General features: G+C 33.6%; 2 protein-coding genes across 2 annotated transcripts; both read right to left on the reverse strand.

Moving 5' to 3' along the window:
• Positions 1–4,378: 4,378 nt before the first annotated feature.
• On the reverse strand, positions 4,379–5,139 carry LOC133304337 (uncharacterized). The gene has a single exon (XM_061504353.1). The coding sequence runs from the start codon at positions 4,925–4,927 to the stop codon at positions 4,436–4,438; it is 492 nt and encodes a 163-aa protein (XP_061360337.1). The 5' UTR covers positions 4,928–5,139; the 3' UTR covers positions 4,379–4,435.
• A 4,711-nt stretch (positions 5,140–9,850) lies between these two features.
• LOC133304317 (kinesin-like protein KIN-12E) lies at positions 9,851–20,425 on the reverse strand. The gene is made up of 22 exons (XM_061504328.1): positions 20,159–20,425; positions 19,690–19,845; positions 19,445–19,528; positions 19,048–19,167; positions 18,406–18,519; positions 18,094–18,186; positions 17,767–17,856; positions 17,595–17,665; positions 17,398–17,472; positions 17,179–17,266; positions 16,338–16,396; positions 16,018–16,081; positions 15,653–15,718; positions 14,948–15,103; positions 14,756–14,860; positions 14,217–14,452; positions 13,363–13,432; positions 13,203–13,259; positions 13,046–13,111; positions 12,211–12,276; positions 12,047–12,126; positions 9,851–11,824 (listed from the first exon to the last, which is right to left on the reverse strand). Exons 1-22 carry the CDS (start codon positions 20,423–20,425, stop codon positions 9,859–9,861), a joined length of 4,149 nt encoding a protein of 1,382 aa, XP_061360312.1. The 3' UTR covers positions 9,851–9,858.
• Positions 20,426–24,240: the final 3,815 nt, after the last annotated feature.

A 24,240-nucleotide genomic window follows, 5' to 3' on the forward strand; every position in this document is an offset into this window, starting at 1 on the left:
GGAATATAAAAATTTTAATGAATTAAATAAATATTAGTAATTCAATAAATTTTGTTTTTCAAATGAAGTTTAGGATTTAGGGTTTACCTCATCAAATTTATGCATTGGGGATATGCTAATGGAGCTTGTCATTTTAGACTAAATTTATGGGTTGGAGATATTTGATCAATTTAATATCAATTGGGCTGGATCTCGCACTATTGATGAAGCTATAAGTTAATGATGTCTTGTTAGATGACTGGATTATGGTGAGATAACTTTTCTATTTTTGTGATATGATTAAGCTTGTATGTAGGTGTTTGGGTTGTAGGAGGAGATCGGAAGGAATACCTGCAAAGCACCCCGAAACTAAGTTAATTTAGTATTCAAATAGTTCAGGTATTCAAGGATAGATCATCTTACCTGGGCTAAATCCTCGTGATTTTTAGTTGGAGGGTGTCTTGCTCTTGTCGCCTCTATAGCAAGGCTATATTGTTAGAATATATATATATATATATATGAGTAAAGCTTCTTTCGAGTCCCTAACAAAAAATACGGTCTCTACTTTCGTCCCTTATAAAAAAAATACTCATATTAGTCATTTTTAGGTACTAAATTGGGTCTTCATTGAATTTACGAGGGACCACATTTTCAAAGAACTGGAATTGTAGATGGACCAAAAGTTAATTTTTTTTGGTAAGAGGTGAAAGTGGAGACCGTGTTTTTTGTTAAGATCCAAAAGGGGCTTTATTCTTTATATATCATATGGGTTATGAATAAGAAGTGGGTTAAGGAAGAAAAGAAAAGAGGGAAGTTAAAGGGGTGTGTGAATTTTTAAAAAGTTCCACATTGGACAACTAATAAAAGGTGAAAGGGTATATAAGCTCACACCCCACACTCCTAAATTGCCCAATGGGGCACTACACTTTTGTGGAGGGGAGAGGAGCTAGATGGTCTTTGGTCCACCACACATGTGACGCCGCAGGCCAGCCAACTCAGTTCGTGTGTGTGAAATAAAAATACCCCTGTCCATATTCGTCCAGATTCTTCAACCCAAATGTTTCTTCCCGCTGATTTTTTGAACGTTCATTCAATATTGAACCAGTGTCTATATATAGACCTTGACCCTTTCAGAAATTCCATCCGATTTTTGCAGTCTTTTTTCCTTGTTTCTGTGTAATTCCTTTGGCATTATGTTGTGTTCGTTCGGGTTGTTGACTGGTAGTGTCATCATTCTTCAGATGCAATCCGTTTTATCCTGGGAGACAAGTGTCCATCAACTTTTGACATCAGTGAGGGGACAAATTGTCTTAAGGAGACACTTTCTATGGGCATGGATTTCATCAACTATTCTGCATACATTGTTCATTCTGTTCTATACACTGACATACCGTAAGTATGTTATTTATTCTTACTATAGCACTTTGTTCATGATTGATAATCTCATCTACTTTATACACGGCTTTAAACCTCTTAGTGATTTTTAATATCACCCACTGTCTTCTATACAACAAATATTGTGGGCGAGATGCCTATAGCAAGGCTAGGCCTTTATAGATATCGCAACAAGTTCATGAAGTGATGATGTCATTTAGTCATTGGTTCATGTGGTGGTCAATTTGTTCTGAGCACCTGATCTCGCCAGGTCCCACTTGCCTGAGTTGCTGGTAACGTATGCCAGTACGAAATGTTTAGATTCACGCAGGATGGATGCATTCTCTTCATGGTTAAGCAATGGTCCAAAGGTTGATTGGGCCTCTTTTGAATTGGGTCTTCATCTCGCATAAGTCAGGTTTAGATCAAATCCGACTTGTTTTGATAATTCTATCAACAAGTTATATAATAAATATTTGCCCCGATGATATGTTGATTTTCTTTCACGATATGCAAATTGATTGATATCTTTTTAATGTGATAGGATTTAATGTGATAGGATATTACACCTACTTTTTTCATGCCTAATTGCCTACTATATCTACTCATTTTTTAACCCTAGATCCAATGGTGTTGGAGATAAGTATATAAGGTAGATAGAATAATCTATTCTTTTTAATAAATAATAAGTTCGTTATTTATATATTTTATTTTTTTTATCTTATAATTTTATTTTAATTCTTTTAAAGATTTACAGCTACCTAATCATATGCTTTTATCTATAATCAGTTCTTTGCATTTTATTAAAAAAATAATATAGACTTTTCCCTTAAACACTTTTTTTTTACATATAGTTTTAAAATTGGGGTTAACGCTAACGCTACTTAATAATATGTTTAAACCTAAAAGTATATCGTTATATAATTAATGAAAATAATAGCTGCAAAAATGTTACTGTATCATATATTTTTACCCAGAAAAAGGCATTTCATAAAATAAAAACAACAATACTTTACAATAGTGCTTCTAACTAATCATATCTTTTTACCTAAAAGACATTCGTCACATAAATTAAACAAAAAACAAAGAAGAGGAAATTTGAACAGAAAAATGTAAAAAATAAAATAAAATAAAATAAAATATGAATAATGGTAATAAACAGTAATAACAAAATAGAGATATGATAGATATAAATATTAATATTTTTTAGGGTAAATATATTTCGTACAATAACAATAAATTAAAAAATATATCATATATGAGGAAAAAATTACTCTAAAAAATATCTCTCTAGACACTTTGTCGTTATACATTAATCAACAAGTTAACTTCCTACGAGAAAATAAAATTATAAAATTAATTGAAGTGACATAACATTTATAAAATTTTATGTTAACTTATAATCCTATTAAGTTTGTGATTAGCCAATAAAGTTTTTCATTCATTTACAATCTACTTAGCACATCAAGATTATAGCAACGAAGTTTAATAAATAATAATCAAGGGCTAACACCCATAGAAACGTACACCAGAATATTATAATTTTAGTGTCTCTATTTTAAGAAAATATTTTCTATGTTGTAAAAGTTATTTTTTTTTGCTAGTGATCCTTCCATTTTTGTGTAATATTTCTTTTGCTTTTTTATTTTTTTTAATAGATGTGTGGCTCACTTAAGATGAGTCTATAACAGTGTTTAAAAATCCGGCCCGACTATTGACTCGGCCAAGGTTAATGGGTCACTTCGCTGACCTGATTTTATACATTAAAAGAATATAAATATATATTATATATGAAAAATTCAAAAAAATAAATCACCAATCATTATACATTCAAAATATACTTAACATAATCCAATCAATTACATCCACAAGTCAATATGCACAAATCAAAACATCAAATTATCAAAGTATAAAACACATATTTCAATGGAATTAATAAAAAGTTATATCATCAAACTCAGGTCCTTCTTGTCCTTCTCATGCACTTATAACAGTATGTGAAAGGAAATTTCTTACCCAATAGAGAATAGCGGAGGAGAGGCGATACGACAAATTAACTATGAAAAGATAAAAATCAGCATGGTGGAGGAGATCACCGGAATAGGGAGACTGTGTCTAGGTCTAGGAGAGAAGATCGGAAGAAAATAAGAAGAACAATTCAAATTTCAGATCTAGTTCTAAATCTAGCCAACAACGAATTTTTTTTTTTAACATATAAAACGACGTCATTTCGTGTATAATTTTTTTTTAAATGCAATGACCTCTTTGACCCCGGGAGTCACAGGTTCAATCGAGGGATTTCAGGAACCCGGGAGTCAAGTAGGATCTAATTACTAATCAGTACTCTCCCTCCGGACAAGTAGGATCTAATTACTAATCAGAACTCTCCCTCCTCAGAGAGAGGGATCAGTGACCTGAAGACTGAAGTGGTCTACTATGGTCTACTATTAGATGGGACGGAATTTTAAAATACTTATCTGTAACATAAAAAAAAATTCTCATTTGAGAAAATCAAAACCCTTTTATTTTATTAATGACACTACTCTAATTTCCTACGAGTTAAGTAATGATCTTACTTGTTGCAGCACCACTTGGGTGACAGTGACACCCCACCTCTGTAACGTTCTCGAGGGGTAAAAGTTAAAAAACCCCTTCCAGAGTCTAATATTGGAAATGGGTTAAATTCAGCTGCGCGCTGCGCGTGAAGTCACGCACGCTTTCTTCCTCAAGAAGCTGTGGAACCGCGTCTGAACACATTACTGAATAAATTACGTGTTAAGTAAAATTTGTCAAAGACGCTTTCTGAAAATGTCTTGAAAACATTGCTCAGACGCATTTTCGTGCAATCACCATAAAACAGTAAAAAAAAAAAACAGAAAAATCTAAATAACCAACCCTGTAATTAGTGAAAGGGTTTGATGTTTCTCTTAGAAATAATTTTATTTCCTTTGTAAAAAAAATAATATATGAATATCACACATTTATATATATATGTAAAAAATAATTTAATAACATGACACACAATAATAAATTGCAGTATATTCATAAATAAGTCTCCACACTCCACAATACATTGCAAAAGTTAACAAGGTGTTGAATTGTTCCGCGAAAGCGGTTTCGACACGTGTACAACAGTTTGCAGTTGCGGTTGTTGTTGCTGGCGCTGAGAAGAGCTTCTCCAGAAACCGGTTCCGCTGAACTGGGCCCACATCTGCTCCTCCAGCCCAACGGGCTCGGCCTTCTCCGCCTTCACCTCTTTAGCCAGTTGCTCCTCCAGAGTGGGCCCAATATTCCCGCTCTCGACGCTGCTGGGCCTCTGATCCAACAGCTTCTCGGTCTTCTTCTTCTGCAACCGTCGCTTTCTCTTGTGCATCGCTTTCTTCAACAACCCCGCCGGAACCTTATACGCCGCAAGCACCACCATGTCCATCACCGTGCACGGGATGCAACAGCACACGGCCGCGCACTCCGCCGTCGCATTACCGGCAACCTCGCCGACGCGGCGCCTCTCCCGTGGAGGGTGACGCCGGCTCACCTGCGCCGGTCGCAGCAGGACCTGCTGCTGCCGCTTCATTAAGCCGGAAAAGATGGAGACAACAGAGGGAAGAATCGGAGGGGGGGGGGCAGAAAAAACTAGAGCGGAGGTGGGAACGGAGGTTTCTGCGAGCGCCACCGATTCATTTCCGCGTCTACTCCATCGCTCGCAAAACAAGGGAAAAGGAATGAGAACGTGTGATTTGAAATCGAAACAGTTGGGAGAGCTTAAAAAAAGGGATAGGAACGAAAAACTATGTGATTGCAATTATAGAACATGTGTGCTGTTATTACTATTTATAAACCATAAATCATATATTTAGGGAGTGTTTGGTACACGGAATTTTTTCGGATTCTCGGTAAATTGAATTTTTTAAAATTTTAATTTTGGGATATAATCATATATAAGCTGAATGTAAAAATTATGTTTTTGAAAATCGAGATTTAACCCAGTGGGTGCAGCTCATTTAGTTCCTTGGCGCTGAGTTAGTGGGGTTGGACATGTGTTCGATTCCCGCTGAATGCATTCTTAGGGAGGGGGCTGAACCTTCAGCCATCACTGACCCCGCGCTCCGGATTAGTCTCATAGCCGGCTCAAAGAGTCGAAACTTGTGGGGATACCAGAGGGAGCCAACTCGACTTAAAGAGGTAATTAGGGTTGGGTAACTCCTAAAAAAAAAAAAAAAAAAATCGAGATTTCCGGACAAAAAAAAATTTCTCTTGTACCAAACGCTCCCTTAAACTATTTACGATGGAATTTTTAATTTTTGTTAGAGTATAATATCTATCATTAAATCATTAAAATTAGGTTATCATTTAACAACTTAAATTTTTAAATTGAATTAGTTCTTTATATGATATCGGAGTTTCGGTATTTCAGATTCAATTCTCGTCGCTCTTATTTTTTTTATGGAATTTTTTAGTACAAATAAGCTGAATCTGATGCATTATCTATTTTCCAAACCCAATAAATTTTCTTATAAAGAGACTTATTAGTATATAATATAAACAAATAAATAGACGTTTACCTAATAACTTATACTTTTTTGTTGAAGTTTTTCTTTACAATTTTATTCTCAAATGAAATGCGAGTAAATAAAAGTGATTTTGAGTTTGACCCTTCAGGTTCATGTAATAAATCTTGTCTTGTAATAAAAATCATACAAATTTTTTAATAACTAATATATTAATGTGAAAGTTTAATTTACGACTCATTTTAAATATGGAAAAAGTGTTTGTACTTTTAAATGATACAACTTATATCATTTCACTCTCATAAAGAGGTGAGACCCATACCTTTATATATTTTTTTCCACTATCTTTCTTCTTTTATCTATCTCTCTCAGTTAAAATGACACAACTTCAGACATTTTTCCCTTTAAATATATGAATAAGTTCGTGAAAAGACAAACAAAAATAGAGATCATGACATCCCATGGAATCTTTTACGCCATCTTTGAGCCGACTCACATATATAAGTCATTTTTTTAAAGAATAATAATATTATTGTAAATAATTTTTTGTCTGAATAAACTATTATCTCAATAAATTATTTGATAGAGTCATTATTTAATTGAAAAAAGCTCAATGAATATAAGGTTTGATAATGGCTCACTGAGATTGAATTCTAATGTCTCGTGAACTTAAAGGTATAATAATAATAAATAAAAAATTTGTTCGATTTGTTAGTGAGACGACTGGTTACACAGCGGTCCAGTGCTTGGTTTCTCTTTGGCTGTTTATGCTTCTGAAATCTGATGCCTGTCAATTTGCTTTTTGGTATCATTAATAAGTGCTTATCATCAAAGTGGTTTGCTGATTCATTTTTCTTTTGACGCCTGTGCTTTCCACTTTCCCGATTGAGAGCAGCTATTTATATGGGACCTGCTTTCACATAAAAGTCACATAATTCACGTTGAGAATTGTGGACCCTGGATAGCGTTTGAGAAAACTAAGATATGAGCCAAAAGTAAACGATGGTGATAAAAAAAAAAAGGGTTTTTCTATTCTCAAAAGAAAAAAATCTAAAGAACCCACCATTTTGTTAATATAGGAGAGAGACTTATTTTAGATAATTGGAGAAAATATTTTCTCTAAAAAAAAAAATGCCACATAACTCATACTGTATTATAGCCTAATTCTTTCGGGTAAATATCTCTTTAAAGTGCTGGTAGATAGTGTTAATGAATAATTAAAGTCTGATTAGCCAGATTGTATATAATGCGAGATAACAAAATCTATTATAGTACAGTTGATGAATAATTTTTCGTGGATAATAACATCACCTTATTTGTGAGATAACAAAATCAAAGTGAGCGTCTAGAAAATAAAGAAAAACAAAATAAGTAAATAATACAAAATTATATATGTCTTTAATGTTGGGTTTAGTGTCTCCCTTCACAAATAATAATATGTGCGTTCATGTGGGCTTATATAAAGAAAAGAGAATTTTTTTTATAAATTTCATACATTTTTATATGCATAGTAAGGGTGAAAATAGGTCAACCGTCTTAACATATGCAAATAAAACAGGTTAGCATAAAAAAAACTTATATAGAAAGTAACTTATAGGCGTTTTTTTACATGTCAGGCATATAAATTTACAGACCAATCTATATCATATTTAATTTAATAAAATAAATAATATAATATAGGTTGATTTGTAAATTTATAGACCGCCATGTAAAAAAAATCTATGGCATATTTGTTATAAATTTATTATTTTAAATAAAGTAAATAATTATTGGATATCTAATAAAATTAAACAGGTTAACAGGTCTATGTCAAGAATTTTAACAAGCTAAGAGATCAGATTAAATTTAAAGTATTTTATACAAATCTAATCTATTTAAATCAAAATTTAAGGTAACCTAATTTATTTAGGGCCCTACTTAGAAGATAAGATGAAAAAAGTTAAACCCTGGATGTGCATGGTTTGAATTATTCAATTTGATAAGCGAAGATAGACCGCAGCTGCTGGACAATGACCCATATAGCGTCCAAAGTCGACTTTTAACACTACTTCTAGAATGAGTTGGGAGTTGGGAGACGTTTTGAAAGGCGAATGGCCCCATTAATGCCTTTTTTTGAAAAATAATCCGAATAATGCAGATTTTAAGCAATGTAATTAGTCCCGCATGGGTGTGTGGGAGTTGATTATTGAGGTCACGTGTTGAACGGGGACATGTTTAGGGATTATATCTTAAACAAAATATATTAAATGTTACTAATGTTCACACTTCACAGTTAAATTATTCAAAATATGTTTAAAAAAAAAAAAAATTATTTAAAATATAACCTTTAGATTTCAGTATTGCCAAGTACGGCCCGCCTCATATGAGTTATGTAGCATCCCATTCAAGGAAATTTTTAATATAGTGCGGGGCTATCAAATTTGTTTGTGGTCCTTTTCCTTTTTTGTAAAAAAACTTAATCTTAAATCCTTCCCTTTTCTTATATTTCTCATTTAATCCCCTTTTGTTTTTTATTTTTGAGAAGGAGCATGCTGCTCTGGGATCGTAAGAGAAGCGCTCCCTAAAAAAATATTACTTTATTAATATATTTCAAAATTGCTTTATTCTTATACTTTTTTAAAAAAAATAGAATAGGATATTGTGACAACCAAATAAAGTTACAACCAATGTTACTACCAATCAATCTCACCGTTAGATTGGTAGTAACGATCCGACGGTCCTCATTGAATTCTTAAATAATCCCTCTGTCTTCGTTTCTCTCTCTCCCCCTTCTCTCTCTCTTCCCTTCTCTCTTTCTCACTCTACACTCTGTCGCCGCCTCCGCTACCCATAGCCTCTGTCGCGCCGCCCGCTACATCTCGCGGAGAGCTTCGCCGAATACACGAGCTAGGGTTCGATTTTTACCAGATTCAATTTTTTGAGCAGATCAATTATCGCGGTTCTAGTTCGATTAATTTTTAAATACAGATGGTGAACCTTTATCGCGGAACATCTCTTTTGCGGTCTTACCAGCGAAGAACAGTTTGGTTTCTCCAATTCTGTTAAAAGGGGTTTTGTAACTGAACCCGAAAAGCTTAATTGTGATAACTAATTAACTTAAATTCTATTTGCCAACTTTTAAATATTAATCGAACTTAAATTACTATGGACAGCGGCGATAACTGATATTTGATTTGTAAATTAATCGAACTATTGATCAATATTGATCTGCCCATAGCTATTGATTACCAGATTCGATTACTATGGGCAGCGGCGATAATTGATATTTGATCTGTAAATTAATCGAACTATTGATATTTGATTACTATGGCAGATCAATATGGGCATATCAATATTTTAAATACCAGATTCAATTTTTTGAGCAGATCAATAGCTATGGGCAGTGGCGCCGTCGTGACGGAGGCTATGGGCAGCGGCGGCGGCGGAGTGTATAGTGAGAGAGAGAGAGAGAAAATGGAAGAGAGAGAAGGGGGGAGAGAGAAACGAAGACAGATGAGCTATTTAAGAATTCAATGAGAACCGTCGGATCGCTACTACCAATCTAACGGTAAGATTGATTGATAGTAACATTGGTTGTAACTTTACGGTTGTCACAATATCCTATCCCTAAAAAAATACATTAATATGGTCAATCTCCTTGTTAGCGCCACAATTTATGTATAACTAATCATATGTGTAAGTATTGTAACAAAAGATTCAAGAGAAAACTTTTAAATCGGGATTTTAAAATTACCGTGTCGCTACTTTTTTTTTAAAAAAATAATGTCATTAAATTAATCTCTCGGGTACATATAAAACAGTTCTTAATTTCATGCCAGATCAATTAGCGAAATACTACAAGGGCGTGATGGAGATTGGGTTAAAAAGTCACTTGCTATATGTGAAAAAATAAAGTTAAAAAAAGGGTCAATGAGGTTCTCAAAGCATATCCAGAATGGACATTAAACAAAACATCATATAATTAACAAGTGGAGCATTAGTTACAGAAATCAGTTGTTTAGGTGGCATGGGAAATGTCTTCCAACAACAATTTTGTCTCCAGGATAGATGCCCGTAGATTTTGCATCTCTTCCTCTATCTTCTCAAACATGCCTAAATGAGACACTGAAGAAAGATGATTATTTTTGTTGTTGGCAGCAATGACCCTGGCTGTCTGTAACTCTTGGGTTCTTATAAAATCTGTTTGCAATTCTTCCCCTAGTATCTTTATTTCAGCCTCCTTTAGATCATATTCAAACACACATTGCTGGAGTTCAATGATCATATGCTCCATTTCAAACATACCATTATCCCTAAACTCCAAGAGCATCTCTTTCTCTTTCATCACACGTTGAAGTGCAAGCTCCTTCTCATCTGCGTTCTTTAAACCTTGCTGTATTTCCAGTTGAACACCTTGTATCTGGCTCTCTACATTTGCCACCTTCTTGTTTAAGTTCCCCAGTTCCTTTCTTATAAACCCAAGTTTTTCTTGAGAAATCTTCATCTCTCCCTGCAGCTTCGTTTTCTCTTCCTCTAACTTAAGTAACTCGGTGGCTTTACCACTAAGATGCCAATTTTTCAGGGAGGGATCCATATTCTGTGTGTTATCAATCGCGAAGAGAACCTTTTCACTTTCGCGCTTGCGATTCTCTTCCTCCAGTTTTGATTTGATGCATGCAATATTTGTAACTAATTCAACTTCAGATTCTTGGTTCTTCTTTTGAGCATTCTCCAACCCCTTTTTGGTAGCTTGAAGAGCAGCCAATTCCCCTTTCTTTCGGTCAATATAAGATGTCAAGTCGTTCACCCCTGCTCTTGCCCTTGCTTCCCGTTGCTCAAAGTAAGAAAACGTTGAGGAAAAGTTTGATAATGAATATTTGAGCGCAGAGAACTTATTATCCACTAGAGTTCTTCTTTTTTCTGCTTCGGAAAGCAGAGGTTTCAACGATTCAAACTGCTCACGCTTGACCTGAATATCATGTTCTGTCACTTCAATTTCTCTAGAGAGCTTATCAACCTGGACCATTGCTTTTTCAGCACAACCAAGTGAAGCTAAAGTTCTGACAGCATCTGAGATTCGTTCATCAACTCTTTCAAGCTTCTTTGTAGCACAATTTAATTCCTCTGATAAATTCTTCTCAGTGAAATTTGACACCTCGATGTCCATGTCAGTGAAATTTGATACCTCGATGTCCATGTCAGAATTGACCAGAAAATCAACCTCATTGTTCCCCTTTAAAAGCTTTTCTTCTTCTTGTCCATCATACACGAGGCATAAGCCAGACCCAGATATAGTAGGTCTCTCAACGTATTTACTTTCACCTCTACCCTCCTGCGCTTCCTGGGAAACAGATTCTACTGCCAAGTCCCTTTCCCCTCCATCAACTTCAACAAGCTTTTCCGGGCAGTCCATTTCTCCTTTGGTTTCAACTCTTTCGTGTCTAGAACATGAAAGAGTTCTTTTAAGATCATCCCTCTCCTGCATGGCTCTTTCATACAAACTCAACAGCTTTTCATTTTCTTCTTTTATTTCCATGAGCTGATGCTGGAGATTCTCAACCATCCTTTTCAACTCAGTCTCTTCTTCTCTTCTTGTTTCAAGAAGATGGCTACCAATGTCACCCTTGGAACCAATTTCTCGAGCATTTTCCCCTTTGTTAACATTTCTACTGTGATTTTCAGCAGTGGCTTGTTCATACAATTCAATTAGTTTACTGTTATCCTCAATCAAGGCTTTCACCTTCATCCTGAATTCATCGTTCTCATTTGTAAGCATAATTGCTGTCTCGTGAGCCTCTGCTTCTCTTTGAATAGCAGCAGCATTAGCAGCAGCAATAGCAGCAACCATTGCTTCCAATTCGGCTTGGTCATTGATGTTAATGTCAGGCGTATCAGTTGTTGATGGAAGGTCCATTTGCTCCCTTGCTTCTTTAGTGGCTTTGGGTTTCTCTTGTTCAAGTTGTGCTGCCAAATCATCAACACGCCTGCAAGATAACATTTAGTGGATAAATTTGAAGCAACATTTTATCATGAAAAAAGAAGAAGAGAGAAATACATATTTATGCAGAAAAAATACGCAGAAACAATATGACAAGAATCACTTTTAACCAAACAATTAAGTCCAAATTAAGATCACAAACATGGAACCACCGCATAATTATATATGTGAAAAATATAAGAGAGAGAGAAGAGAGAGCAAACAACACCTTTCCAATTTTTCTTTCTCCCCAAGGCAAACTTCTAGCTTCTTGCGAATTGTGTCCATTTCTGCCTGGTTTTGTATAGCCTGCCATAGATAAAATTATATTAAGTTGGAGAGACCAGCAAATCAAATGAAGTAAAAAACAGTACAAACAAGGTTGGTCTAGACCTGAATGCGGAGAAACTCATTTTCCTCCCTAAGAGAAGACTGCCAACGTGATTTTGGACTTAGCTCCTAAAGACAAATATTAACAAGAATTAAATAAGTCATATACAAAAAAAATTTAAATTGCACAAAAAATTACAAAGAACTATAAATATAAGATAATTAGAAAGAAAAACATGTTATCTTTTTATACATCAAATATCTAAATATTTACTAGGCTTTTTTATTCAGTTGCTGTCCATTTGACAATATTGACTCATGCTCCTAGAAGATCACAATTTGATAATGGTGGGGACTCAAATAGTCAAGCCTAAAAATGTAAGAATGAGGAAACTATGATCTATATTTTTCTAGTGGTCTGAAATACGTCTTCACCCTGATCATTTCTAATATAAATAAGTGTATAAAAAGAAGAAAATGAGGAAGAACATGAAGACAGGAAAAAAAAAAAGAATGTTAAGTCAAAACTGCATTCCGTACTCCACCAGTTGAGCACCAGTATCATTCTTTTAGATTTAAAGCATGCTTGACAGATTGTGAGAGACTACCATTTTCAAGAGATTCAAAATATATGCACCTGTATTTATGTTAGACTTAATTCAGGTGGATCCTATGACAATACCAAACTGGCAAACTATGCAGAATTCAAAAATTAAAAAGTAGAATATTAATGAAATCTATACAGCAGGTCATTCATAAAATTATGCTAGTCTGACGGCCTGATATATTGGCACAATCAAAATCTGATTCTAGCTTACATCTATGTTGAAGTAATGTATCACGCATTCACTGATTCAAACAATGAATATGAATACCGAAAACTCTATATTTTTCTTACCTGTTTGGAAATAAGATTGCCATCACTCTGTATGTCTTCTTCCATCATCGAGTCAGAATATGCTTTCTAACATTTGCAAATGACATGGAGGTCAACATAAAATTTTGCAACCCCTTTTAGACGCAAGAAAAATCATTACAGAAAAAACACTGAAAACCTGAACCATTACCTGATCTGGTTCGTGCATTAATTTCCAATCTAGTGCTTCTAACAACTGCACATACAAGTGAAAAAGAACACAATCAACATAGAGGGAGATTGACAGTACTTTTATAAAGTAAATACATATGAACCAATTCAAAAACATCCCTTCCTACCTTGTTCTGCAGCATCATGATCTGTTCATTCATCATTTCCCTTTCACCTTCCTCATAGAATGACTTCAACCTGTCTTGAAGATATATAAACATTAGCAACATGACATTATAGAATACACATATATATATATATATGTGTGTGTGTGTGTGTAGAGAGAGAGAAAGAGAGGAGGGATCTTTTGACTCCGTGTAAGACTAAGAAGTCTTATTCCTCATCTCAACTGTTAATTAATTGGTATAACTTAATAAACTCTAACCATTAGATAAACGAAAATCAATAGTTGTGATGGGGAGTAACACTTCTTAGTCTAGTCAAAAGATCTCTCCTTATATATATATATATATATAAATATATATACAGAAAAATATTTCTGCAGTTATTGCAGATAAGTTATCTGCATTTACTTCCAAAACGACGTCGTTTTGGGATTGAAATATTAAAAAATTATAATTATAAAGACTATAATAACCCTGAAATAAATTAAAATTACAAAAACACCATGATTTTTGCCCCAAAATGACGTCGTATTAAACTTACGGTAGATAACTTATCTGTAGTAACTGCAGAAAAAGCAAACCCATATATATATATATATATATATATATATATATCTCACAGAAAAGTCAATTGTAATCTAGCATTGTTTGTGAATATACTAGTTGTTTCTCTTGACAAGACCAGGAGGCTGTATTCTTGCCTCGTACATTTTGCATATCAGTGGATATATAATAAGCAATGCATAGAAACTGTTATACTGTTCGTACTTGAATATTCATTTTTGGCCATACAGTAACTAAGTCACTTTCCAATCTTTCTTTTAACCATGAGATCAAAGTCAGTTAAAAAAACGTGCCTTCTAATTTCTTCTTTCAGCTGCAAATTTTCCATAGCAAATCTGGTCACTTCTTGACTTCGATCCACCTGTGCCCGCAGGACCTCAATTTCTTTCAAATGCTCCTCTTTTTCGTTTAGCAAGTGTGTCTCAGCCGAGATCTTCCCAGAAGCAACAGCTTCTAACCTCTTTATTCCAGCTTCTCGAAAACGTAGTCTCATCTTCAGACCTTGTATCTCATCTTCCCTTTGTTTGGCCTGATTCATCCATATTGAAACCATTTAATTTCCATAGAGTTACACCACAAAAAATCCAAGAAATATGATTATGAATGTATCAACGAAAAAGAATCATTATAAACTTAAAAATACTGAAGAATTATACAGATATACCAAAATGGAGCTCCTTGACAGCCTTAAATCAACATAAACTGATATAAGTTTCTCATCCAAATTGCTACTTGGGTCAAAATCTTATGTATTGTCTTCTTTATTCAAACATTCAAATAAAACTGACATAACAAACCATTAAGTAACAAATATACTGCTTTTCATAGATACCAGCTTCATGGCCGCTTGATTTTCATCTCTCAATGCCTGCAACATCATTTCTTTGTCCTTTTCCCTCCTAAAGGCTCCAACAAGGGCAATTTCATAGTCTTTTTTCTGCAAAAAGAGAAAGATGCTTTTACCGGTAAACATAGTCATGGTCATGGGAAGGTGCATAATTTCCCAGACACAAAAAATATCTACCTGAGATGTCCTTTTGATTGAATTTAATGGACTGAATGATCCTTGAGCGCTCTCCCACTTGAAGGATCCTGGAGAGCCTGGAAAGCTAATTGCTGAAATGTCATTATCCTGATTTTCTCCACCACCAGCAAGGCCTCGTAAACGGGATACTTCTTTCTGAAACCCCCAAAAATAAAAAGTTGCATTACAAATAAGCTAATTTAGCAATATCAGTTCAAAAGCACATATTTTATGATGAATCTTGTAAATCCTGTAAATTAACTCGGCATGAAATACAAGGTTATTGTAGCTTTTCCACTTCACATTAAACTGTAGATGAATAGTGAAAGAAGACTCATGTTCACCATTATACTTTTTTCGATAAGCAATTTAATGAGTATATATAAAAGCATTAATTCATCAATCAATCTTTTTATAAATAGATGATGGCATAAAATCTAAGTTGATGGAGCTTTTCCATTTCCCTTCAAAGTGCAGATGAAAAGTGAGAGAAAACTCTTGCTGACCGTTATACTTTTCTGATAAGCAATTCAATAAGCATGAAGGCATTAATTGACTCATAAAATGACAAACCACTACTAGAATCAAATTACTTAACCGTTACCTTCCATAGCAAATGCAAAGAGAAAGGGTAACCAAACATTTTGTATGCAATGACAGAATTCGAGGCAAAAGTCAAGAGAAGATAAATCAAAATTAAAGTACCTTAAGTTGTTGAATTTGAATTCTCATGGCAATGACATCTCCAGATGCATCCTCATTTACAATGGCCTGGAGAAAAATAGATAATAATTTAAATAAGCTCTCATAGCTGTCTGAACAGAAAACCAACATATCAAAACTGTTTAATAAGCTCTCATAAGTATGATCCATATGTTAGACTTGCTCTATAAAGCTTATAATTTTCTTGAGTACAATCCATTGAGAATTTCCAATTTTTTCAGTGGATAACAACCTTGGAATAAAACAGTTTCTATTTTTTACTGAGTAATAATGAACTGCGAGCCACTCATAGTTGGCAGAAAAAGGAAGTACGTTAATAAATAAACAAGAAAAGTACAAAGACGTACATTGTTCTTGATAAATTTAGCACGTTGTGCAAACTTCAATGTGCTTAATGTCTCGAGCGAACAACTGCAAGTTACTAAATGTTACTCAAATATAAAAGCAGTTAACCGTATACAACAAATAAATTTGACATGGTTAATGACAAAGAAAAGAAACTACGGCAAAATTTGTCAAGCAACAGAGAGGTTAAAAATCAAGTTAATAAACAAAGAGACGTTGAAACTTGCTCATTGCACGTTCCCAAAAATTCTTTTGCGCAAAAGAAACCAAGTCCTTATTAAAAGATATTTGGAACATGCATAGAGAAAGGAGGTTCACTGACCAAGTGGAGGGGCTTATATTTGCGATTATGATCGTTTTTGAATTCCCTCCAAGAGAATCCTGAAAGGAAGAGACAGAATACTGATCAGGTTCAATTGATAATATGCAGCTCCTTTTTAAAAAAGAATTCAGCGAAAGTAACAAAAAATTGCCTAACATTCATCAAAAGGAAATATTTAATCTTCGTGTGAAACCCTTACTAGATGTTTCAAAATACTATTAGGGCAGAATATCACCGCAACGTTTATTCTATCCAAGATTCCAAGCAACAAACTAACAAATAAAATTGTGACTAATAAAAATTATACGTTGAAAATATCCTAAAGATATGTATTTCAGGTGCTTCTACCCTATAATGTTTCAAGTGCTGTTTCAAGTTCCACTTCGACAACCGATTTCTGGGTAGAAAGAGTAACTACCAAAGACATTGTACATTGGTGTCTTCATGTAATTATGTTAGTGTGAAGGCATTGAGCTTATGGCTCCATATAGCCGAATTCAGAACTCCTTTATTTATAATGTAATTTTATTGCAAAAGAAGCTCACTTTTGTAGAAACCAAAGTCTCTTAGAAATTGTTATTAGGTGAGATAATTATTTCATTACCAAAGTTATTGCTGCAAATAAAAATTAGAAATGGGAAATAACTTTTAAGCCTTCTAATCCAAACTATTAAGATAACTTTTGTAGTTGTAAATTTGTCCATATCCATAAAACATACAGTTCTTGCACGACAACTATTTCATTTTAAAACCCTGATATCTGTGGTCACCAATCTCCACAGACACTGGAATCTAATTGGGAATTGCCAGCAACATGAATCTAAAAAATTTCAGCACCAACCTGAAGTAAAAATGTGAGCTTTGAATCACGGTAAGGAACATGGAGCGACTTTCCGTTAGATATACTTACTAGATTCATTATCACAAGCCTGCAAGTATAATATTATGACCTACAAGGTTAACTTTTTGAGAATAACACCATAACTGAAAACAACTAGTAGGAACTATTGTATATTAGTATAATAGACAGTAATTAAATATTGCAATGAGGATAACCAACCCCAAGGTTGAAAGAGACTTGTTGATATTAGTAGCTTCCTTGAGGCGTTCCCCTTCAGCACCAGAACTCTTTTGCCTATTATCAAAATGGATACATAATATTAGCCATATGGGTACTAAAATGAGGTAAAACACTTTTGACTTCTTTGCTCATCTAAATCAGTAAAACAGGCATACACGCTCTTGGGAACCAATTACCTCTCAGATCCAGCCAAATCAACAAGATTAAGTCGAGCAAATCGGAAGTGAGTTACTCCTTGAAATTCCCACTAACAACAAGTAGTTAAATTAATTTGTATCAGTATAATATAAAAACATAATAAAAGGTTAAGAATGAAATGGGCGGGGGGAACACATCAATATTACTCACCTGGCTCTCAACGATGCAAGTAAATACACTATGAGAACGACTGCTAGCGCAATTCATATTAGTAGCAGCTACCTTTCGGTTGGCAGCACCCTAAAGAGCATCATTATTTTCAATCAGTGCCTATTAACTTATAAGTTGTGCTGAAAAAGGATGAGATTCATGCGTAAAATTCAACAAACTGTGCTGGAAAAAAAGTGCAAATGCAAATGCCAAATAAGTGATTAAGTTAGTAAACGGTTTCAATCACAAACTGAAAATTTCTAAAAAAAAATTAATCCAGCTACCTTGCAAGAAAAAATATTCAAGAGTAAAGATGAAGGCAAATACCTGAATAAGTTGCTGAATGACATCTCGAGCGTTAGTAACTTCTACTTCCTTGATATTTTCCACATAAACTCCTTTCTTATTGTCTTCTCTTATCTGCCACATAATTTTTGAAAAAAAAGTTAAATAGATGTATGATATAAAGTGCCTCCTCAAAAAGACAGAGAAATACCAGTTCATACATTATTTGCATATTATCTTCTTAGGTTTCGAAGATGAACTTCCAAAGACATGATTTGGGGAACAAGCGGAAAGAGAGAAGATATCCCTCAAAGAAGTGACGTGATTTTATATTCAATGAAAAGTTGGCCTTACCTGCAGATTGTTAGATGACGGGTCCAATAGATCAAGGATCTGTTCATTGTATATCTCCAAGAAAGAACATTTGCATGTAAATTTTATCTTTTCATCTCTGCGAGCTTCTTTGTCCTGGTGTATTAGAGCAATTACAGACTAAAATTAGATTCTTGTAAATATAAATATATGAATGGTTATCCTGACACAAAAATTTACATTAATTATTATTCTCCAAAATTATGCAGTCCTTAAACGGTCCAATTTATATATAAAAAAGTCAAAACTTGAAGTATTATAGAATTGGCAAGACAAACATTAATATTTTAAAATGTAACATTATTGGAATCCTGAGGTGGACCCTCTTATAGGAACACTGGTTCGATCAAGATTCAATTCAAGCGGTGACTTAATGATCATAGCTAACTTGCTTAGTTGCTTCAATAGAAAATATAAAATGCAATAGTCAATACACGATGTTAAAAAATGGAAGTAAGAAATTATGAGCGTCATTAGTGACTAGCTCATTAACACTATCCATCACTAAAAATAAAATCCTATAGGCAATCACATAATAGACAAAGATGCATAAAAGCTTAATCTAAAGTAAAGAGCTCCTTTAAATAATGACTGAATCAACTGTAATCCCATAACAATTTATACCTTTTGGATTCTAGAAAACAAGTGCTCAAATATTCTTGGGGTCATCCCACAGTTGACACTGTGCCTTCTAGTTCCCCCCTCAATATCACCAAGCATGGTGTGAGTCTTCCCGCTTCCAGTCTACAGGCAAACACAATTATTCGCAGCAATGCTAAATTGTTAGAAAATAAGAAAGGTAAAATAGTTTACACCAGATCACAAAAGTCTTACATTCTCATGTTTTTAACAAGAAGAACAAGTAGAAATGAAAGATAGAATATCTGATACAAAAACTTCCCCATCATTATCTATGCAGGCTTAGACTCTATAATATGAAACAATGCTTCCTCACATTAGACTATACTGATCTAATCAAACTAACTGCGACAGCAAGAACAGGAGAAAACCAATGACTCACTTGGCCATAAGCAAACATGCAGCTATTGTAGCCTCCCATGCAATTTTCTACCATTGGTAAACCAGCTACTTTGAAGAGCTTCTCCTGTCAAATAAGTTAAATGAAACCCAAGCTTCAAAATCAAAAAAGAAAGGAAAAAGGCAATAGAACCATGGCATAGACAATAAAACATGTACAAGAATTCCAACCAAAAAAATTATAGAATCCACAATATATATGAATGAAAGTATCTAACAAAAGTTTACCTGGCTAACGTTCTCATCTGCAACAAGGTCAAAAGTAAAGCGTGACTCAGGATGCCCAGTCCAAGTAATTGTCTGACAACTCTCTTGCCTAACACATTTGTTGTACCCTTGCAACGATATTTCGGAATTGCTAAGAGGGCGCATTCTAATTATAACCTAGCTCACAAAATTAAGCCAAATCAAACTTAATTAGCTTGAATCAAGTTATAATCTCACCCTTTTCCTAAACCATAAAAAATAAAGAACCATAAACCTATTAAAAAAAAAATTTAAAAAAATTAATAATTGTAATTTTACTGCCAAATAAAATGCAAACTATTATTTATCTGCTGGAGTCATGAATTTCGTGATTAACACTCATTAAAAAAATTTAAACACTCGTTACACTTTGTTTAAACAAAATTACTCCCAAAACAATATAAAACTTAAAATTAGATCTCGTGTAAGTATAGTGAACTCAGTATTGTACCTGCACATTGTGATCTTTCCAGAACGAAGGATCCTCGCAGATTTCAAAGCTCTGATTTGAGGAAACGGCGGTGCTACTAGGCCCAACTCCACCTTCATCGTCCCAACTGTTGATGTTTCGAACTGCAGAGCTTTGCACGAGATTATCTTTGGCGGCGGATTTCAGAAGATCTGGAGTGTTCTGAACAAGCGAAAGTGATTCGGAGGGATGGTCATGGAATCTAAACCTGCTCTTAATCGCACTAGCAGCCTCGGATAGGAACGGCATATTGCAGTGAACGATTTCGATGGAAAATTTTGCGGAAATGTAGAAGAATTTACGGTGTTAAGAGTTGTGGGAACGGGGAAAAGTAAGAAGAAGAGAGAGAAAGAAAAATTGACATGAAATGGAGAACAAGGAGTAAAGAAAACCGGGGAGAAGATGAAGAGAGAGAAGAAGATTCTGTGATCGGACGGTGGAGAATGGTTTCATTGAACGGTACAGATGAATTTAAATTCAAAGTTTGGGACCGTTTGAGATGGGAGTTTCAAATTTTCCAAGGATGGAGCCAAGAGCCTGCTTGCTTTACCTTTTATTTTTTTTATTTTGTTTTATGGATTTTTATTTCTAATTTTTTTAACAGAAACTATTTTTTATTATTATTACACTGATATATTTACAAATGATTAAACTATATATCTTTTCTATTTTAAAAAAAGATGATTTTTAAGAATAAAGATACATTACACTTTTATTTCTTTTAACGTAAATGAATTTTTTAATAATATTAAGTTTATAATGTATGAATTTTTTAATCACATATTTTAATATAAATAAATTGTATAATGGTATCAAATAAATATCAATGAGGTTTTCAATCGCAAGTTTACTATCTTGGTGATTTTTAATAATCATGGAACTGTAAGGATTTAGTATTATACTTACTAAAATTAAAAACATATTATATTATATACATACATACATATATATGTATGTACATTTATTTCACCCATTTTTTTATTTTAATGTCACTTCATTACATTATATTTAATTTTAATTTGAAAGTGTTTCAAAATTTATAATATATGAGCTTTATTCCAATTTAGTTGCCCGGATAAAACTCTATAAAACCAAGAAAAATTCAAACATATCGTTTACCAAAAAAAAAAAATTCAGACATATCAAACAAAGTAACAAACATGTATCAAATGATAATAATTCAGTTGGCGCATAAGAGCTGAGTAGGTGGAGTGAAAACATAGTTTGATACTCCTTAGTAATATTTTTGGGAAGAATTTAAAGTTTTAATTTTAAACTCGTTCCGAACAAAATTCTCTCGCTTAAAGATTACCTGTGATTTATAAAAAGAAAAAAGAAAAAAAAGTAACAAACATGTAGAGTTAAACATAGTGGTGATATAATCACAATTTTTTTTTTTTATAACAGATATAATCACATTTTAACTACGAAAAATTAGACAGTTTATGAAGTTTTTTTTTTTGATATAACAATTTATGAAGTCATATATTACACAATGTTATTGAATAACCATGATTATATTAGTTATTGGTTAAAGATAATCAAGCTATAATTACCGAATGATGCTGAACTTGTAAAAAAAAAAAAAACACTAAGTAGAAAAATTATAATTGATTAATAATAAATTCTTGTTTTCAAATTGAATATCAAAATACTAGAAAATTCAAACAAATATAGGAATCCAAAAACACATTTTTATATGATGTTAAATCAATCCTAAAATACAATTAAAAAGGTGCTTGAACCAGATTAAGTTGGATAATTGATAAATCGGTACAGAAATAAAATATATATTTAAAAAAACATAAAATTATGAAAATGACAGCAAAAAAAAATAAACCAAAATATTAGTGCAGCTTAGTTCTTAACTAAATTTATATGTATTATGAAACCTAAATCTATTATTGATCACAATGTGTTTATCGCACTACCTTGATTCATTGTACAATGCAATCTTACGAGAGTCACGACGCATACCAATATTAGAGACACACAAACAAATGCAAATACGAGGGACACACAACTGAATGCAAATACTATAGGATAATGCAGTGGAGACATATGAACCAATCAAAATTAAGTCAAATACAGTGGTGAAGAATCTAGAGATGATTTGACAAATTAGGCTAAGTTAAACTGATGAAAGGAGGACAAACATATATATGGAAAGAAAAAACAAACCATTAATATTATAATTGATTAGCTTTACAAATTATGCCAAGGCACTTTTATATATTGTCCTAATTCATGAGAGGTTGACGTGTTATTTTCATAAGATAGTTGATCTGGCTTAACAAGAACATTGAGATTGAACATGTTGGGTAAGAAAATGATTCATCTCTAAGTACAACCATAACAATGCCTAGATGCAAATCTGAAGAAGAAATAGCCATTTGGATCAAGGCGATTCAACACAAGGCTAAGAAGTTTAGGTAGATATATAAATAAGATAACTAATTTAATACAAATGCATTTTATGAGATAATATTAAGGGATCCTGTGCAGGTAGGGGGTAGGGGATTAATTTCATCAATGTGTATCTGGTCATTCGTTTGGTCATCATCAGTACCTACCAGGTATAACACTGTGACACATCCATTGCACTTATGGCTATAAACGTATAGCCTCTAAAGCACACAGATACGCAACTTTTCAAAAAATTTGAGTGTCGGACATGCTCTGATACGCTCGGATATGTGTCCGACACATAGTCAATATTTGAGGATACGCGATCAATTTTCGGACATATTTTGACACGTTTTTTCGACATGCAGTCAATTTTTTCCGACACACAGTCAACTCTCGGACACGTTCAGACACATTTTTTTTTTAATCTTAATTTTATTTTGTTAACTAAATATTAAAGAAATAATTTATAAATTAATTTTTTTTCTGTTATGAAATTTGACATGAAAAATTAACAAAGTACGAAAAATTATTTATATTTATATTTATGTTATGAAATTTAAATATTTGATTGGTTATATGACTTATTATGGACTCTTATATATATTAAATATAAATTATATTATATATATTAAATTTTTTATTTAATATCAAAACGTGTCCCAACGTGTCGAAATATGATATTTTTTAGAATTAACGTGTCGGCGTGTCGTGTCGTGTCTCGTGTCCGTGCATCATAGCGTATAGTTCATCCCAATTGTAGCATAAACTTTTTCCTGACAGGCTTGCATATCAATGAGTGTGAGTCTTTTAATGGGTAATACAGGTATAAGGTTTGTTGGTTTAGCTAAGGTCCGTTGGAATTAGAATGTAGTGGAAGATGGAGTAAAAGAAGGTTCAGGGATCTATGTCTTCAAAGGTTTTGGGCCAAAGAGTTAGTCTTCGCATAGTTTATCTAACCCAAAAGCCTCGTGGCGGTCACGAGGACGGTGTGTCAAAATGGAACGTTTTGTGTGGTTTAAGGGCATAAATAGAGATATTATGACAGAGAGTAGGGGATAATCTAGATAACCGGTAATCAAGGGCTTCATAGGTAAACTGGTAAGTGAAACATATATTGTCTATTGTACTTTAACAAGTGAGCCAGTATTATCATCAAAGTTAGACAGGCCAAATCAGTGATGCAAAGCATCGACAAAAGAATCATATCAGTAAGCAGCCTATTGTTGAACATTCATTGAAACTAGCGTGAAGCTGGTAAATCTAGGCGAAAGGATGCCATTATCAAATCAACCAGTGTTAGCGATATTGTTGTATTGGAAATAACAATTGACTCCAAAAATCCAATATGGGGGGGTCACCATCAGCAAATCAGGGAAAATCCAACTTTAGTGATCTTTTCCTTGGGCCATCATTTGTTATGCAAGGTCCAACTCCAAGAATTTCAGTGTTAGAGGTGTTTGAGAAATTGGGTGACCCCTATTGGGCCTCAAGGAGGAGAACTATATCTTGACGGTTCTACGAGTACTAATGATCTCAGAGAAAAAAGAAAATGTAGGAAGATGGGGCATATGAAATTTGCCTCGGTAGAGGTGTCTAGAGAGAAGCCAGGGGTTAACCCGGAGAGGAGCCCTCATTCTGAAGAGAAGGACTCCAGA

This window comes from Gastrolobium bilobum, unplaced genomic scaffold (assembly GCF_033153095.1).
Source record: "Gastrolobium bilobum isolate Gb01-03AN ecotype WA unplaced genomic scaffold, APGP_CSIRO_Gbil_v1 utg17219, whole genome shotgun sequence".
In the NCBI taxonomy this organism is placed as follows: Eukaryota; Viridiplantae; Streptophyta; class Magnoliopsida; order Fabales; family Fabaceae; genus Gastrolobium; species Gastrolobium bilobum.

Excerpts from the sequence above, each read along its gene's own strand:
- LOC133304337 (XM_061504353.1), bottom strand. The coding sequence starts at position 4,927 with ATGAAGCGGCAGCAGCAGGTCCTGCTGCGACCGGCGCAGGTGAGCCGG.
- LOC133304317 (XM_061504328.1), bottom strand. The coding sequence starts at position 20,425 with ATGCCGTTCCTATCCGAGGCTGCTAGTGCGATTAAGAGCAGGTTTAGA. Across the intron at positions 15,104-15,652 it reads TTCAAATTCAACAACTTAAG|AAAGAAGTATCCCGTTTACG; the intron begins GTACTTTAATTT and ends TGGGGGTTTCAG. Across the intron at positions 12,127-12,210 it reads ATGAGTTTCTCCGCATTCAG|GCTATACAAAACCAGGCAGA; the intron begins GTCTAGACCAAC and ends TATCTATGGCAG.